This window comes from Ceratosolen solmsi, unplaced genomic scaffold (genome assembly GCF_000503995.2).
Source record: "Ceratosolen solmsi marchali unplaced genomic scaffold, CerSol_1.0 scaffold1, whole genome shotgun sequence".
Taxonomy (NCBI): domain Eukaryota; kingdom Metazoa; phylum Arthropoda; class Insecta; order Hymenoptera; family Agaonidae; genus Ceratosolen; species Ceratosolen solmsi.
In genome coordinates, this window is record NW_011948415.1 from 4,938,891 (window position 1) to 4,958,156 (window position 19,266).

At 34.2% G+C, this 19,266-nt stretch overlaps 1 protein-coding gene across 1 annotated transcript in view; it reads left to right on the forward strand.

Annotated features, from left to right (window-relative positions):
• ssh (Protein phosphatase Slingshot) overlaps positions 1-19,266 on the forward strand; it is a 225,680-nt gene that overhangs the window by 163,733 nt on the left and 42,681 nt on the right. The window contains 1 exon segment of the mRNA XM_011495493.1: positions 872-937. Within this exon segment, the coding sequence (XP_011493795.1) occupies positions 872-937 (66 nt within the window).

A 19,266-nucleotide genomic window follows, 5' to 3' on the forward strand; every position in this document is an offset into this window, starting at 1 on the left:
TATTATCATCATTATTATCATTATTATTATTAGATTTTATGATTCAATATAATAATAAAGTATGTGGTTTGAATGGAATAATATTAATGTCTATAACATTTGTCTGATAAGCGTTAATCAAGTGGAAGCAATTAATTACATGAATTAGTTGCTATTGATTATAAAATTAAAAAAAATCTACACTGCCTGAACTATATATAAACTGAAAGATAATAGCTTTTTTAATGCCTCGTTCGTTAATTCTATGAATTCCTCCATCTATTAATTCAATTCGTAATTCAATTACTTTAATAAAAAATTGAATTTTAATAGATGACGATTAACGATAAAATCAATTTATCTTTTTAGCTTATATATTTCGTATTTACATATTTCGGTTGCTTTGGCATCAAATTTACAATACCTCGGATAGTAAAATTTTTTAAATTCTTATGAAGTTTGTTCTCCCATTGTTTTATTCATTAAACGAATGAGTAATCCAGGTAACGTTAATGCTTTTTAGCTTTTGGTTTTACCATTTACAAGCCGACCATTTATTTCAATGAATTCTGCATGAAAATTATTTCTATGAAATAGAAAACAATTTGTTCGCGTCGAGAAGGAAAGAAAGCTCTCAGCTGATACCTCGGAAGACAAATATGCCCATAATGAACTTACACGTGGTCCGCACTTCCTTGTCTCTTTTTGTCTCTGTAATATAAGTGACTCGAGTACATTCTAAAAATTCTAAACAATTCTAAAAATAACCTACGATAAGACACTGCCCAAGCACAGGGGGAAAAATCGATCAATAAGTTCGATAAACTGTCCCATAATCATTCCTGGACCAGATCTCGTACCAACTTACGTTTTTCTTTTTTTTCCATTACAGAGGCTTCAGTGTCAGCGTTTGCGGTTGTCAGCACATCTTTAAGCCGGTTTCTGTCCAAGCTATGTGGTAAGTTGTCGTTGCTTGCAATGTTTTATAATATACCGTAAATCTTGTGCGCGAAAGAGCACAAGAAGAACATTAGCATTTTAATTGGCTTATCTAAATATTCGTAATTGCCAGTGAAAAAGAAGAATATCGCGGAAAATTATGATAATCTATAACGACAGTTGGACGAAAAATCTTCGCTACCTTGTCATAAATTTTTAATTCAGAACAAAAATTTGTTTTTTCGATGATTATATTCATACGTTTTTAAAAGCTCTATTAGCTAAAGTTGAAGAATTCTAGCATAATACTTGAAAGATCCGATCTTTTTATAGTTTTTACCGAACGAAACTTAACGATATAATAATTAAGGATAAATTAAGTCGTTATTTATAAGATAAATTGCATTGCTTATTTTTATTTTCAATTTTATTTTTCATCTAATTTATAAATGCTTAGATGAAAATAAACAATGCATTTTATATAAATCATTAAATATTCTCATTATCGTATTGGTTTCCGATAGAGAATAACTTATTTACATATCATATAATAGATAGAGCGAACGATATCGTAAATTTATCGGGATAAAAATACCAACTTCTGCTCAAATCTAATGCAATAACTATCTTAATTGAACAAATAGTTTTAAAAACTCTAGTTGTGGCTTTAATATGACGAGTCGATTGAAATTAATTAAGTCGGCCATTATCATCGATATTATTTGAACGCTAAGATTATGAGATTTAACGTGAAAAACATGTATTCTCTACGAAAAGAGAAAGTTGAAGTGGTATGTGAGTTTCAAGATATAATGAGAGTGAGAGAGAGAGAGAGAGAGGGAGAGAGAGGGAGAGAGAGAGAGAGAGAGAGAGAGAGAGCGAGCGAGCGAATGACGAGCGAAATCGAATACGTGTGATGGATTGTGATCGCGGGGTTAGGGAAAGGCACAAGGCGAAATAAGCTGCATAGACAGAAATGGCAACAGCTAATGATGAAACTATTTAAGGGCCAATTGACAATTAATTATCTTATTGACTTTCTAGCTAACAAGTTTAATCGCATTATTATGACTCATACTTAACAAATACTAATTAAATTCAATGGATGTAGGACAAATAAAGCATACATTTTTATAAAAGTTAATAATTCATTATCCTAATGATTAGTTGATCAACTAGAAGGTTTATATTTCTATATTATTTTCAAAAGGATCTCTGTAATTAGAGATATTGTTTATTTTTAATCGATCCTTTTAATCATTATTAAACATAACAATAGAAAACAAAATACTAATGATGATGATAATTATAACGATGATTTCGTTTCTTGATTTAAACTTCTAAATAAGCTCTTTATTAATTTTGTCTATTCGATATCTATCGTATAAGAATATGTGTAATCAATCAGATAAAGAGATTGAATAGCTAATATTATAATGATAATTTTGATAAATATGCTTTCTAATACATTCTCGTTATATGCCCTTTCTAACTTTATTTTCTGCATATTTCCTATTATCATGTAGATGTAAAAATATTGCGGCAAATTGATTTTACAATTCCAGTGCAATTTAACCCAGTCAATCATATCAAACGCGAACATTATTTAATCGATTTAATAAACGATCGATAAATTAAAGGCAAAAAGATTCTGACAAAATTCTATGTGCAATTAAATGCTCCGAAACGCACCGAATTCAAACGTATTGTAATGGCTCAAGTTAAATATATACTTGTGTACGTGCTTGTATAATATGTATGCGCTCTTACAGGTTTCTCCAGATTTATGCTTTTCAAGAAAAGTATAACAACACTATAAACTCACCGTGGCGAGTTCGGCCGATCGAGTAAAAAACAAAAACAAAAAACAAAAAAAAATAGTCTTTGCGGAATTTAAACAACTTCTGCACCCAAGTATCTCGAGTCATATAAAATATGATAAAAGAAAAAAAAATACCAATCGAAAAATTTAAAAAAAAAAATAAAGAAGATATACTAAATAGCGAATAAATCCAGTTCGGAGATATGCGAAGAAACGATCGATCGGCTAAAAATCCAAAAAAGTAATTATTTTGTAACAAAGCTTTTAAAATGTATTCTCAAGTGTCTATTTGCCTCGTTATTTTGACTTTTATTTTACCAATAAGACTACCTTATTTTGCTATTGCAGCAAAATAATACATCGTAGTGCCCGGGGTGCTTAAGGCTCTCAAATTCCACGAGGGCTTCTTGCATTATTAAAGGCAAATTAAAATAGTCGACAGTGGCATTTATCCTGTGAAAAAGGATCATGCAGCATTGTCTCGCGTCGCTTTCTCAGCCCTCGCGAGATCATCATCGGCAGTTTAGGCAAGAATACGTCGTTTACCGTCACCTTCGGCATCGGCTCCCTCATCCCGGTCGCGAGCATCGGCTGCGGGTACTAGCCACCGGCACCAGCCACGATCAAAGCGATGGAGACGAGGATTGCCGAGCGGCCCCAAAGCCGCAGGGTCAACACGTCGGGGCCCCACGTCACAATGTATTCAACGTGCACGCGCTCGGCAATTATAACGGACTGGAAGGCGGTGTCGGCGGGTCCGCCCACGCCACCGTCGTGACATTAATCGTAAAACGCACGGAGAGGAACAATGCCGGGAGGAGATAAGCGAGGCGTAGGCGAGCCTGATCGATCGCGGGCCTCCTCGCGAGGACTCTTGATAAAAAAAAAAAAGAAAAAAAAAGCTCGACGGCAATCGGCTCGGCAATTGCCTCCGCTCCAGCTTCGCGGCAATATTTGTCGTTTGAATATTATCGCGGCGTTAGAACGATCGATGAAAGACTCGTCGTTAACCGGTTAGGGCGAGCATCGTCGAGGCGCTCGAGGTTGCCGCGCACTTTCCCTCAAAAATCGGCGGTCCCACGGGAGCTGTGATAGTCGGCAGCTCGACTTCGCCTTCGTCCTTCGTCGCGGGGCCGTAAGGATGGGGCGACCTATTAATGCCCCAACCTGTGCTACATACGAGGATCTTGGGACAAAGCGCTCGAGCATTTTACGGCGATGATTTATGGGTTTCGTAAATGTTGGCGACCAAAGTACCAAGTACTTGCAGTAATCGTCCGTCGCTGTGGTTAACACGTATATCCGCCGCAGTGTCAAATGACTCGCATTTGGCATGCAGTCATAAGCATGACATTTTGCGGCTGTTTAATGCGATTTTTTAAGTTAAATGCTTGAGCTTCTACAAGGCTTTGATTATAGTACATGTGTTGCGCTCGCGCGTTGCACCGTTTGGTAGGGATCGCGAGTTTTAAGCTCGGAGAATCAAGTGAAAATTCGCACATATTCAAGCTGAAATATTCAAGCAATCCGTATATGCCATAAATCTTATACACGTATATTACCATTAAAATTGTTATTAATATTATAATTATAGTTATTGTCATTATGTTATGATTGTAAATACTTTGTAATTGAAGCTTGTTTGACAAAGATTATTTTAAACGGACGGATAAAGAGAAGCAGCTTCGAATTGAAGCACTTTTTTCTCGTGTCCTCGTGTAATTACGTCCCCGTAATACATATGTAACATATTGAATACGTAATGCAAAGTGGGGAAAATAGGTCGAGACAAAACAATGTTACTGATGAAAAGCGAGCTATTGCGACGGATTGCACATCCGTCATGATTTTCCTTAAAATTATTTACTCTTATACGACTGAGTGCTTTGAAATGAAAAATATAATACTCGTCTATGTACGATTAATATATATATATATATATATATATATATATATATATATAAAGAAGAAAAAATGCTTCGTGCCAGCCAAACAATCCCTACTTAACCTCGTTTCAAGCAGCGGACACAGACTTTTGTGAATATGAGCGTACGGCGGTGAAAGCACAGTACTGATCTTTTATAGACATCGTAAAGCAAACGATGAGAGAAGTTTGAAGATAAAAATTTGGACAGCAGCAGCCTTTATAAGCGTTCGTCGGGTTGTATGCATTGTTCTCGGTCGACAAAGAGTGCGACGGCCAGTGGTTCGAAGAGAGGAGGAGTAGGAGGAGGAGGAGGAAGAGGAGGAGGAGGAGGAGTAGGAGGAGGAGGAGGAGGAGGAGGATAAGAAGGAGAAGGAGAAGGGATAAACGATGACGCGCGTTGCGATTTTATCAGCAAGTAGAAACGGGCAAAAATGACGTGTTGTTTATTGCCGCCGTAAGTTGCGCACATGCACACATTTACAGAATGGTAACGTGTTGCTACGAGCTCGAGGGGCAATCACGAGGTTCCACGTTCTTCGCACTTTTTCAACTTTTTTCTCCTCGGCCGGAATTATCTATTTCGCATGGGAAAGTGGGTTATCGCTTCCCCTTTCTTAAAATGCATGTCCTTTTATATTTTATTATTATAATTATTATTATTATTATTATTATTATTATTTATTTATTTTTTTTTTTTGAACTCTTCTCTGCTCTTCTCGGTAAGAGTCGCTGCATTTTTTACATTTACATTCAATTGAAAAGATCTGTTTTAACGTGAAAATAAACATGGACACACACGCACACACGTACGTGTGTAAAAAGCCTTTGTTCAAATTGATAAAGAAATGGAAATACTAGCATTCAAATTTACTTGCTTCAAGTGCTAGAGTATTAATTTTTGCATTTAAACACACACACACACACACACACACACACACACACAACAAAAGAAAAAAAAACAACTATTCTACCTCGTAATCTAAAGACTAATTTGAATTTATTTTACTCGATGAAAAAAAAAAGAAGAACTTATACAGCTTGTCAATTATAAAAAGCCTATTAGAAGTAGAGTATTAGAATATGTTATTTTATATAGTAAATAGTAACAATAAAATATTGCGTAAAATAAGATAGACAATATTGGTTAGCCATATTGTCAGTAGTGAAATTACTATTGCAAAGAGGCTATTTTCCTAGAAATAAATGGCCTAGGTATAGAGCGATCGGCGAGAAGAAGCAAAATACGCACGTGGGTCGGAACTTAATTGCATTGTCCCAGATCAACAACACTTTCGTCCTGTCGTGCTCGTCTGGTCTTTCCAGAATGCATTTTCATTCTTTTTTTTATCCTCACTTAGCAGCCCACGCTACGTGATCCCAATGACTCTCGTTCGCTTTCTCTCTCTCTCTCTATCTCTCTCTCTCTCTCTCTCTTCTATCTATCTATCTATCTATCTATCTATCTATCTATCTATCTATCTATCTATCTATCTATCTATCTATCTATCTATCTATCTATCTATCTATCTATCTATCTATCTATCTATCTATCTATCTATCTATCTATCTATCTATCTATCTATCTATCTATCTATCTATCTATCTATCCCTATGTTTTTCTTCCTCGCCTTTGCCAGCAATTATGCCCGAGATATATAGCGTGACATTCGTTCTCACATTATTTGTTCGACTCTAGTCGCGTTTCTAATCTTTGGTGGTTTATAAAATCCATTATAGTATTTGTGCTTACGCATGCATTTACGTAGCTAAAGGTAATGCTATGGCTATCGATACATCCATTTGCTAAGTGCACCGAGAGCGGATGGAAAATACATTTGACCTCCTTAAATTTCCTTTATCTTGATTCAATCGATTCTTTTCAGAAGATTGAAACATCTTACAACTTTATTCTTTTGGATTTTTCCGACATAAATACGTACGATTATAATTTTGATTTATTGCCAGTTTACTTGCTAAGGTCGCTCATTATGAGTATTTTGCAGGTATTAATTGGTTACTAATAATCGTCATTATAAATTCCGAAATCGTATAATCTTTCACCGATCTCTCATTTATTATACAGATTCGCGAAAAAGCAATTTAGCACTGCTAATAAAAGTTTCACAAAAAATGCGCATCGTCGTTGTTTCAATTTCCTACGAATTTCAAAATCATTGAATTATAATTTAATAGTTGTAACTCTTGGTCAAATAACATTGCCTAGTCAATGCAGTGAGAATTTAAATATAATAAATATTTACACAAACTCATTTGCAACAACGATTATCGTGCAGCCGTTAGATTGAAAAATTAATGCGACTTGTTAGCGCAGCAAAATTGCCTATTAAAACAATGACGTTTTTCTCAGCCAAAGAAAAAAAAGCATGTAATAAAAAAAATTCTTCACATCTTCTTAATACCGCCGTATACCCTCGCTCTTTATACTTTCAAATTCATTTGTCTAATTTTACGAGGGCTGCGCACTCGAATGTAGCTGAATAATATTTGCCATTGCTCGTAACGCTCAGCGCTGATCCATCAAACCGTAATGCACTTTGCTCGTCAATTGCCCGTTGTCGAAGAAGCGTATCTGGTAGGCGTCTTCGTCAGCTTCGTGTATTGTTCGGCAGTGCACATTTCACCTACTTACCGCAAGATTATTTTCCAGCTTCCGCGACAGTAGCAGCGTGGAAGGTTTTTACGCGCAGTTCCAATGTCGAAAATGCGCCATTATGATTCGTTCATTACACTTGTGCTTATACACAAAAGAATTATGGTTTCTCAATATTTTCTTTATATTTATTATATTTAAAAGCTTATATTCGAATGGTAACAAAAACTGTTATACATCCATATATACATCAATTTGCTTTACATATTGAGGATATTATGAAATTATTATGAAAAGAATTAGGATCTAAAGAGAAAATTATTGTCAAGCGGTACATTCACATATATTATTTTTATTGAATGTACACACACACACGCGCGCGCGCACGCGCGCACACATTTAAATGGACACAAATAGAAATTTTTCATAAATTTAATTAATTGAATGCATAGCAGAAAAAAAAGAATAAAAAAGTAATCATTTAAAGGCTGAATATACATGTGACATATTAATAATTAATTATACTATTTTTTATAAATAAATTAACAATGGCTAATTTTTATATTATAAATTGCGTTATAGTGCTTTATAAATTTATACTTAGTTCGATAGATTCAAAATACTTATATATAGAACATGCGAAGATGATTTATTAAATTGAAAAGAATAGCATTTTTTTTTTTTTTTTTTTTTTTTTTTAGCGAAGAAGGCCTATGTATAATGGACTTTTCTATTGTATCTGCACCCATAGATAAATGAATGAGCAATAACTTTTTAATTTGTTTAGTAATATAATTATAATTAATCTTCTTTTTCATAGCAATACATAAGCTTATGTGGTATTTATTGCACTATAATACTATACGACATTTCTCGCACATTATGCCAATTCATCGGGATTAAGGGCGTAGGAAGGAAGTAAGGTGACTATCGAAATTTATTGCTTGGTTTTATTTTAGTTTTATTTTATTTATAACTTTTATGTTATAATTATGACAGGTTGTGTCTTTTATTTAATAATTCATGATAGATATGAGAAAAATTGTATGAAAATTTGAAACGTTATAATATGGTAGATGAGGTCGATAGAAATTATATTGGACTTGAATTACATAGTTGAGAAGTATGCGATCCTAATAATTTTATTTTTAACTTTTATTATCGTATCCGTTGAAAACCAGTATAATTAATAATAGTTTATGAGTAATTTTAGTTGCTGTTTTGTAACAAAAAATTAACATGTAAAGCCTGCTTGAAGTGCATTAATAATAATGTACGTTAAATTATCAGTGCCAGTTTGTTAAATATTATAAAATGTCAGTTTAAAAATTATTCTAACAAGTGTAGAATACATATTAGTTATATGTGTATAGAAGAATACAGTAGTTATATGTGTATTTATTATTATATCTTATATGTTGTTACATTATAAGTTAGACAAAGTAAATATGTATCTATTCGTTAATCAAAATTATACGTGTCAACATTGGCTTAATTAAATTTCAATTCAAACTTTAATAAAAAAAATTTCTCTTTAATCTGACAGTTTTATATTTATTAATACACTAACTATTTATTATACTAACAATTTATTAATAACCTTTTTATTGTAATTTTTTCCATTTCTGATTAAAGCATGAAATATCTTCTTTGTAATATCTTATCTAATGTAATATATTAATAATAATAATAATAATATGTAATAATAATAAGTTATATTGATTCTTCAATTTTCTTTAAACAGTATAAATTTTACTAATTTTTAAATTACTCACCCATTGAAAACTGTAAATTAAGAGATACAAAAATTCAATGAAATAAATATTTCTGATATGAAAAACTAACTATTATCCTGCATTTGTAGATCATTAGTTTTACGACTAAAATAGTGCATTACTTATTCTTTAAAAATATTTTTAAACTTTACATAATAATAATAACTCAAAACTTAAAATTACAAGCCTCAATTGTCTCGATGAGTAAATAAATTTTACAACACTTGCTAAATTCGTAAAAGTGAAAACTCTCCAAAGCAGGATAAGTTTACCAGATGAAAATCTTCAATGAAATAGAGAAGATATCGATTCAAGTCTAGTTTCCTGCAAATTGATAAAACTCATTTGCCGTTTATTGATGTGTGCTGGTCGTCGAGATATTGCTTAGAAATTCCTCCGTTTCACAATAGAATGTGAAATTACTCTGACGCGTCTGCAGGCAATTTTCGTGTTTTACACGAAATTGCTCTGCTTTATTGCTTGTTGAATGGTAATTTGATATTTCATAGGACATTAATTTTGACTTCTGTTTTATTACATAATTGATTAATTGGCTTCAAATTAGTTTTATTTACTCGATAAATGGGCTTGTAATCATTTTAAAAAATTCGAATTTTTGTTAAATAAATTATGAATTACTTCGATCAGCTGCACAAATATCAATAGTTGTAAACTTAATATGTGCGTGCCCGTGTCCGATAATTATTAAAATTATTATAATTGCGTTTATTACTATTTTATAAAATAACATTGAAATCATTAATTTAATCATACACCTTTAAGTTATTATTAATCGTATAACGTTTTATACTAATACTGTGCTATATTATAGTTATAGAAGTAAAGTTATAATTTTCAGATACTTGCATTAAAGTTTCACCTTTGTAATCTTCAATAATATTCGTATAATCAATTTCGAAAAGCATTTATTATATATAAATCATTATAAATTATTATTCTTACTTATTACACTTAGGGAATAAAATGTAAAATTGATGAGAGTTAGTATTTTTCGGCAATTAAATCATTGAATAGGAGAAAGAAATAAGACTGTCTTAAATTATAATAAATTTCTCCATTTCAATTTATCAACTGGTCGTGGAACATCTTAAAAAGACCAAATACTCGGTGAGAATTCATTCAAAATACACAAAAGCGAAGATTAAACATGAATTTCGTAGCGCGTCGTGTAAAAACACAGAATCAACAGAGGAGAGGAAGCCATTAGAAAAGTCGTTTCCCCGGGCAAGATGAATGGGAGAAAAAAGCACGGAACGATTTCCCCGCGGGAAAGTCGTGTTTACTCGGGCGAGTCCTCGGTCCGCGAGGCGTCGTGGCGCTGCGCGTCCATCGTGGCTCGCTAATCCTATTTTCGGCGAAGTCTCGTGGACGCGAGTCGGGAAGTGGGGCGATCGACGCCCGCACCATTTATGGCTCCGTCGCGGCAGCCGATGCGTCGCCTCGAGCAGCCCCGCATAACCACTCTAGGACTTTTGCTTTTTGCCAAATTTTGCATATTCTGTGAAGGGCGCTCGCCCCTATTTTTAGAGGCGTGTACTGTGTTTTTTCAGTTGTTATTTGCGAGAGGCCGCAGTCGTATCCGAGCGTCTCGAGAAATATGTGAAATTTTCGTCGTCTTGGCTTTGCAAATATTTACTCGTGAATTGTGGCTCTGGACCTTTTTTCTCTCGCTTAGGCTTTCCTTTGAAAAGTTGAAATGTTGCCTTTATGTGTGACAGGAAATAAATACCTTAAGAGTAAGGGAACGCATAAGTATTAATGAGCATTTAATCGTAGTCGTTATGCTTGTACCGATAATTTTTCTATTTATTATTTATATCTGACATTGCAGTAGATCTATCTGAACATTTTAATATCTCCGTGAGACGAAATTTTTTTAAAATAATTTGATTAGCAATCGATTTAAAATTGCGTTTCGCCTAAATTATATCAATGCCGATGTAATACTTTAATCATATATATATATATATATATATATATATATACATATAATCAAATGTTATAAAATAGAAATTTAAAAAAGTATTGTTTGTTTTTAATTAATTTGATAACCTTACAATCGATATTGTGATTTGACAAAGTAATACTTTAATTGAAATTCGCAAGCTGAATCTTGAAAAACCTTAGAAAATTGTTTTTAATCGAACAAAGTTATCGTAAAATTCCGATGTAATAAAGGATGTAATAAACAAGTTCGAAAATAAATAATTTTGTCGATACGCTTGCAAGTTGTGTTATAAAAGGAGAATGAAACGAATAAATTCACTTTGAAAGCGACAAAACCGTGTCCGTTCCTCCACCCTTTCACACATACGCATGGACGTGCGCTGTCACTCACACACTGACAAAGAGAGAAAAAGAAAGCCATTTGAATGCCCATCAAAGTCGCCTCGTGAAAAAGCTTGAGTCGCGGTGCGACACCCTTTCGATGGACGCTTTCATCCGCGACTTCGTGCGCTAGTAAAAGAGAAAGAAAAAGTCTCGAGCGTTGATTTTCTTACTATTCAACTCCGATGAAGCAGGCCCGATCGGCGCTCATACCGGGTCTATCTATCGGCGGTGATGGACGCGGTGAAGAAGGGAGAGTCGCGAAATCCCGTACAGGCGCGACTCTGAGAAATCGACCTCGATGCGCCGATTCCAATCCACGGAAGCCGCGGCCCAATCGCTCCTTTCTGTCTCATTTTTTTCTTGCCGCGATCACTAATTAGTTTTCGCCCTCGAGCGAGTAGTGCCCGCAGCCTCATTACGCCGACGTTTCTTGCCTTTCACGGCCACTCGCGTGATATATTTCACTAGCAAGACGCGTGTTCGACTTGCTTCGATTGTCAAGAGCTTGCGATCTTAATATGTTTTTAGAAAATTTTCGTATGTTTCTTATAGGCGATGGCGCGTACTAATTGAAATGCAGATTTTTCGAATTTAGATATGCCATTCTTACATTTAGATTGGCTACTTGTTCGTTTGGTTAAAAAAAAAAAAAAAAAAAAAAAAATAATTAATAAATAAATAAATAAATAAAAAGAAATATAGTTCCGATAAGGGGAGATGACTTTTTATAATTTTCCTCTGAAAATCCGTATTTCACTTGTGAATTATTTATAAATTCGGATGAAAGTCTTTACGATGATTCTATGGATGTTGTTCAGTAGCGAAGAAATAAAAACTTAATGGTTTGAAATATTTGGACCAGAAAACTAGAACTAGAAGTTTTGTGCAATAAGTAGAAGAAATTTCATTGCAATTTGAGAAAGCATATAATCCAAGCTGAAATGTCCTTCATCACAAATTATAGTATTAGGCATGGATCAGTGTCAATTGATTTGTGCATAACTATTTATTTAAAGATCTTCCTTGATTCATATCAGCCGACTATTTGCCATAATAATAATAATTTAAGATTTATTAAAAAATAAATGTAAAAATTATCTTTCCTAAAATAATATATCTATATTATTAACTATTTAATAGAGTTATTTTTTTTTTAATATAAAAAATATTATAGTTGACGAATGTAACGGTTACGCATACCAAACTATACTTATGTCTTATTACACTGTATGTGTACTGTGACGTATTTATTCGAGATGAAAATTTCCTTCCAAGTAAATAAACGGTAATTTTTCTCCAAATACAATTAGAATACTTGGAAAGCGATCATATTAAGAGTAAATAATACTTATTATTAAGTGTAATGTGGTATTATAGAAAACTTCCTATAGTATTTTTAAAACTTAGTTATAAATTTGCAGCTCTTATCCTTATCTCGCAGCTCTTATTGTAAAGTAAATTTTTTCACTATATTTAATGATACCTCTATTATTATAATATATTAAGAGGAGAATAAAAAGATTGCCCTATAAAAATATATAATATGGCTAAATAAAGTCTTTCAAAGGTCATTATTGCAATGACCCGATTATTAATACTTTTTGAATTTATAGAGAATTTTTATGAATAATAAATTGCATTGCCAATTAGGAGAAGTCGAAATGCCTATATAATACAGTTACAACTTTATTTTCAATTTATCTCAATCAAATCGACACAAACGAACTAGTAATAGTATTTTTATCGATGAAAAATTCATTTAAATACAGTGTCCACAGAACTGGTGCACACGACTTCAGGCTGGAATAATCAGCCACTGATCCCATACGAGTTCTTTCAAATTTCAATGTGCAGTTTATTGTATTATATAGTGCGTGACGTTTGCGTAAAAGAATAAATGAATATTTGCCAATCACTTTATCTTCTTCGGCAAGCGTAAAATAAATCATATTTTCAACTGATTTAACAACATTGAAAGAATCCAATAATGATTGTATATACGTTAAATAATTGAAATTTTACAAATCATACAAAAAATGATTCACTCGCGCTAATTTATTAAACAATTTAATGAAATAATAAAAGTGTTTTGAAACTTATTTTATTATGGCAATATTTTAAATGTGTCTTAAACTTCCCTATTTTTAGCTCTCTCTTCTTCTTGTTGAAGAAAATGAAATTTAACACAGTGTTGATATTAAGTATTTAAATTTTTTAAAAAGCATCGTTCAACAAAACCCATTGGGTAACAAACATTATCAATGAAACTTACTATATTTTTTATTTTCACGCACTATATATGATACATTGTTCTTCCGAGTTTACTCTAAATAGTAGTTTAACTTTTCAACATCGATTGAGATATTTAAATTGTTCACGTCGTTATTGTTATGTAGTTTTGATTAGTACTATGATTAGATTTATATTATTTTGTTGTTGCTGTTGCTGTAATCTTAAAAGAATTAATAAAAAAAAAACAGAATTAAAAATTTGTTATATAGTTACTTTCGGTAATTCCAAAACTGTGGATATATATATAATATATATATATATATATATATATATATATATATATATAAATCTTATAAAAAAAAAATTTATATGATATATATATATATATATCACTTTCTTCTTTTTTTAACTTGCAATAAAAAATTTTGATAAGTAAGTGTTTATGTAATAATTACGTAAATAAGGTACACTTACTACTTGAAAACTGCACATAATTTGAATCTTAAGTTTGTATTTTCCTCGAATAAAATGACGTATGAATCATGTTCAGAATTTCAAAATTAAGTGCTTCTAACGCGAATAAATTTTAGCGCGCCAAGTGTACTAACTCGAAACAACATCAAAATTTGTTATTCGTTATAGGAAAATTTATTCAGTTGATTTGGACGATTAAAAATACTCGAGTACTATCGTGAAATTTCAGCGGATCGGGGTAATTTTCTTATCTCTCTTGATAAAATAATAAGTAGCCTGCATTAAAGAGTTAAGTCTTGCAAATAAATGCGTGTGACAGGTTGAAAATTTTGATTTAACTTTAGCTACGGGCATTCGACTAAACTCGCGAAGGCACTAACTTACCTTTGAAAAATATAATAATCTTCTAAAATTATAATTACCTTCAGTAGTGATAGGCACTTATACGGAAGCTCGTTTAAAAAATATAACAGTTAACTAAAAATTATCACTATTAAATAATCTTGATTTGTTGTAAATACAAGAGTCGTACCTACGTGAAGGAAAATATGTAAGACTTTAGTATTTCTTATAATATTCCGTCATTTCCTCAAAATGTTCAAATTATTTTTTTTTTTTTTTTTTTTTTTGGTTTATTATGCTTTGTTTTGTAATTTTTCTTAAATTTTGCTTTCAAGTAGTATTAAATGTCAATTATCTTTTTTATTTCTTTATTCATTTGTAAAATTTTCAGGCGAGACAATCGTTTAAACGATAATGGAAAGTCGTATCCAATATTTATAATATTCACTACTTTTTCAAAGTCACTTTACAAGTCAAGTGCAAAGTCAAGATTATATCTAATTATATCGAATTTGGTATTTGTAGCCACTAAAAGTTGTCAATAAAAATATCTATTATGAATTATATATCTGTATAACTGAACCTTGTGATATGCATGAGATATCAGACTTTTACAATCGGATAGCAAAAATTTATGTAACCTGATGCAATAATAATGATTCAAAAATAAATTGCATTTATATCTTACAAAGATTTTAAATCTTCTATGGAGTCTTGATCCTAACGGTTAGTGTTTTGATGTAACTACTGATTAGGGCAATGATTTTTGTGCCACAGCATCTGCTCTCTCGAATGTGGCAAAGTTAAGAAAAGGGGAAAGGGCTGATGCCACGAATGTGCTCTCACATCCGCATTGGCGATTTGAATTTGAGCGCCTTTATGAGTAATTTGTGGGATGGTCGAGGAATTCCTCAGCTTATAAACTCATAGGAAGCCCCTTCTTTAGAATAATTTTCAAATTATAATTTCAGGTAATGAATGTGCGAATATTTGATAATTATTTTCGTCTCTCTGATTGTAACTCTTGGGTTTTGAATAAGAATGCCAATGTTTTGGAAATATGTGCACAAAGCATGGATAATTGCCATGAAAGCCATACAGTTATATTTCATTTTAATTGTTGATGAGTTATAGATTCATTTGCCGCAAATTGTTTCAAATATTCTATTTATTATCTTTTCTACGCAACATTAGGCGAGGGTCAACTTCTTCTAAATTTGTTCTCAAAAAATTTAGTTAAAATGTTGTGCTCGATAATATCTTACCGCAATAGTTGTCGACTCGAATCTCTTACTTCTATCGAGTAGTTTTTTTGCCTTTTGGAGTACTACACGAGAGCGGATGTGATCGAAGAGATCGGCGATTGCTAAATGGAGGTAAGATCTCGTGGAAGGCGCTTATTTATCGCCTTGGCTGTAATCAAGGCCAAGGGGCCGATGGCCATGTACAGTGCGTGATGTACGAGTAAAATTTTCACGCCGATTTTCACAGGAAAGATGCCGTAATTTTAAGACATTGAAAGCCGTATTTTTGTCTGCTCTCTTTATGTTTCGATGATCATGAATATTAAGATTTTATTTAGTTTAGTTCTAGACATTTCTAAAGTATAATACAATAATGTACTATGACTTATATCAACGTAGCAAATATAATTGTTCCAATGACAATAACGAGCACAGTTTCATAAATATTATTATTTTTTATAATAATATTTTATAAATAAGGAAAAAAATTTGAGTAAAAAGGAATATTTGCTAATTTATCGTATAGACTAAATCTAGATAATAATACGCCTATGACTTTTGATTGTTGTTGTCATTGGTCAAGAATATAGAATATCACAGTTTATTATATTCTATTTGTGATGCTTATTGTCAAATTGGAACGACTAACGATCCGGTTTATATAATAGAGATAGAAATTGAAAAGTGCGCGCGTGAGTATTTCGTATCGAATCTAGATTCGGTTTTAAAACGAGACTTGGGCGAAAAATGGAGCTCGCACGGTTCGGATAAAATCTTTGCACGAGATATATCGAGAAAATTTTGCCAAAAGAAAAAAGCCTTACTTACTGACTAAATTAACTAATCCTAATATTTATCTATATAAATATAAAGATTACAAACCATTTAAATGTTAATTTTTGCCATTCGGATGCTATATATTAAAATATGTTTTGAAACGTGAATAATAGTTTGAATTTCAACAATCGAAAAGAGAGAAAACGCACAATGAAACGGTAAAGTTAGTGGCAATAAGTTACAGTGACACTTGAATGAGCAACACAGTATAACGTAAGTTTTCCATAGCGGCGAAAAAAGAATTGCCTTGACTTGCCAATAAATATGCAAGGATTCGTCTGTGAAATAATTCTCGTTAAATTTCACGTTGCGTCGTAGGAGAGCCGTACACACGAGATGTTAAGGCTTAAATTATCCTTTTTCAACGTGCCTGATGTATTACCGTGGAGTCCGGGGTGAGTAAAATTTGGCGATATCAGGCTCGGACGTTGGATAAAGAAGAAAAAACAAAAACAAAAACTCAAACAAACAAAAAAAAAAAAGCTCTGCGCATCGAGAGCATAAATCAGCGAGTGTCGGTCGAGCCTTCATACGTACGCGGCTAAAAATCCGTCGCGAGTCTCCCGCGAAAAAAGGACGAGCATCCTCGCGTCACGTATCGATATACCTCCCCCCCCCCCACCCACCCACCCACAGGTTTCCGAACCGCGTTACGATTTCAACGTTGGCCGTTCCTTCGCGGGATCTGGTTCTTGCCTCGGACCTGGGAAAACGATGTCAGGCTGCAAAGAACGCGCGGGTTGTTTCCAAAGTGACCTAAAAACGAGTCGTACCGTCCGTCTCGGGGGACTCGCCCCGTGCCCAATATACCAACTCCGTGGGCTCGGAACCCCGATCGCGGAACTTAGAGATAACACGGACTTTCGGTGCGCTCCACTTTCAGCAAGGAACTGCATGCGATTGCAAAATCCATCCGGACTCCCCACGACGAACGCCCCGGACGCAGCGATTTTGCCGACTCGAAAATTCCGCTAACGCGGTGCTGTCGCTCGCTTCACGCTGCGGCCGATAACATTTTATGATAAAGCCCCTCGACTTCACAGCGCTCTGGGCACTTTAATTCGTCTCGACTCTCATTACAGCCCGTTTCATCCCGACGTCCATTGTACGTCCATTGTACTTGGTCGACTTAAAAGCGCACATTAACAAGCGCTCGGCCAAAGTTCGGTGTGCAATTACTAGCGATGCATTTTCGTGACTTATGCGCCTGTAACGTGACATCAATAAACTACCTTTACGCTCGAAAGCCGTTGAATTTAATGTCCAAACACTTCAGCCTTAAGTGAAAATAGTTTCTCAATATACTTAAGGTATTGAAAACATCGATCGTTACGTCGATCCTCGTATACGCCATTATTTGCTCTCGCCACAAAATACGAAATAAGAAGTCACGCGATCTCAATGCTAAAATTTTCATGCGCCATAAATTTCACCTATAAACACTCGCTTTATCCTTCCATGCTCGCTCTATGCCTCGACTCCGCGCTACTCCGGCCATTCATTGTGCTTCGAATCCGGTGAGTGGACGGTAGGCGCGAGAGCCTCGGGATCCCTTCGGCGCATCGATGAGCCGTCAATTATATCCGCGAACAAAGATAATCCACTGCTGATAAGATAGGTAAGTTCAGCGGTGGGGAGATGATGGGGCGATGGCGGGGATGGAGTCGAAGACAGACGCCACTGTTGGAGCTCGTAATAGCGAGCGCGAGCTCTCGATATGGTCACGAGAAAGAAGACGAGTATGCCCGATGTAGATGCTCAATATAGGCCTGTTGACTTGGAAAGTAGGTGCTCGAGTATTTTATGGGCTTACCAGTCGAACCACGAGCTTATTGGCAGAAGAAGATCCGCCTCGTCGCATTATAAATTGTCTTTTCGCAATCTTAATCGTTCGAAAAAGTTCCGTCCTCTGTATCTTGGCGTACCCAATTACATTCTAATAAAGCCGAAAAAATCGTCAAGACTAACTCTCGGCTTATTCAGGCGGATGTTTTCTTTTTTTTTTCTTTCTTTTTTTCTTTTGTATCGCATCTGCGTGAATCGATAAATTATCCTATAAGTTTTTAATCCCTATAAGTGGGGCATGCCAGACATGCTTAATCCACATTTTCGCGCGGACATGTCAAACAATTAATATTTCACGATCGTACGATTCGAGTCGCCTAGGCGTTCGTTCTTTTAGGCGCTCTTGAAACTCTCGACAATAAGAAATATCAAATCGATGATTAATAATATATACACGTCCTGGATCCACACGCGTCTCTATAATCCACGAACTTACGCCAACGAAAAGTAATCCGTCAATGAAATTTCCCATACCTGATATGGCCGCGGTGACAAGGTGGGTGGGATTGTGGGGGAGGGGGAGGGTTGAGAAAGTTTGGTTATCGTTCGATATTCATTATCAAAAATATCGAGCGATCGGGGTTGAAGCTCGAGCGTTTCTTATATCCATGGACTCTTAACAATATTAGCCAGATGAATGGTGTTTCGCACTCAGATTATCGCAGGTTGCGTGCGAGCTCCTCGTGTGTGGTACATTTCATTTTCAATCGCGTAAACTCGGCTTTTAAAGTGCCTTAAGCCGCGCCGACGTTATACCACAATAAACCACGTGCGTGCATATGCGCGCTTACACAAGTTTTATGAACACATATACGCGACAGCCATCTCTCTCTCTCTCTCTTTCTCTCTCTCTTTCTCTCTCTCTCTCTCTCTCTCTCTCTCTCTCT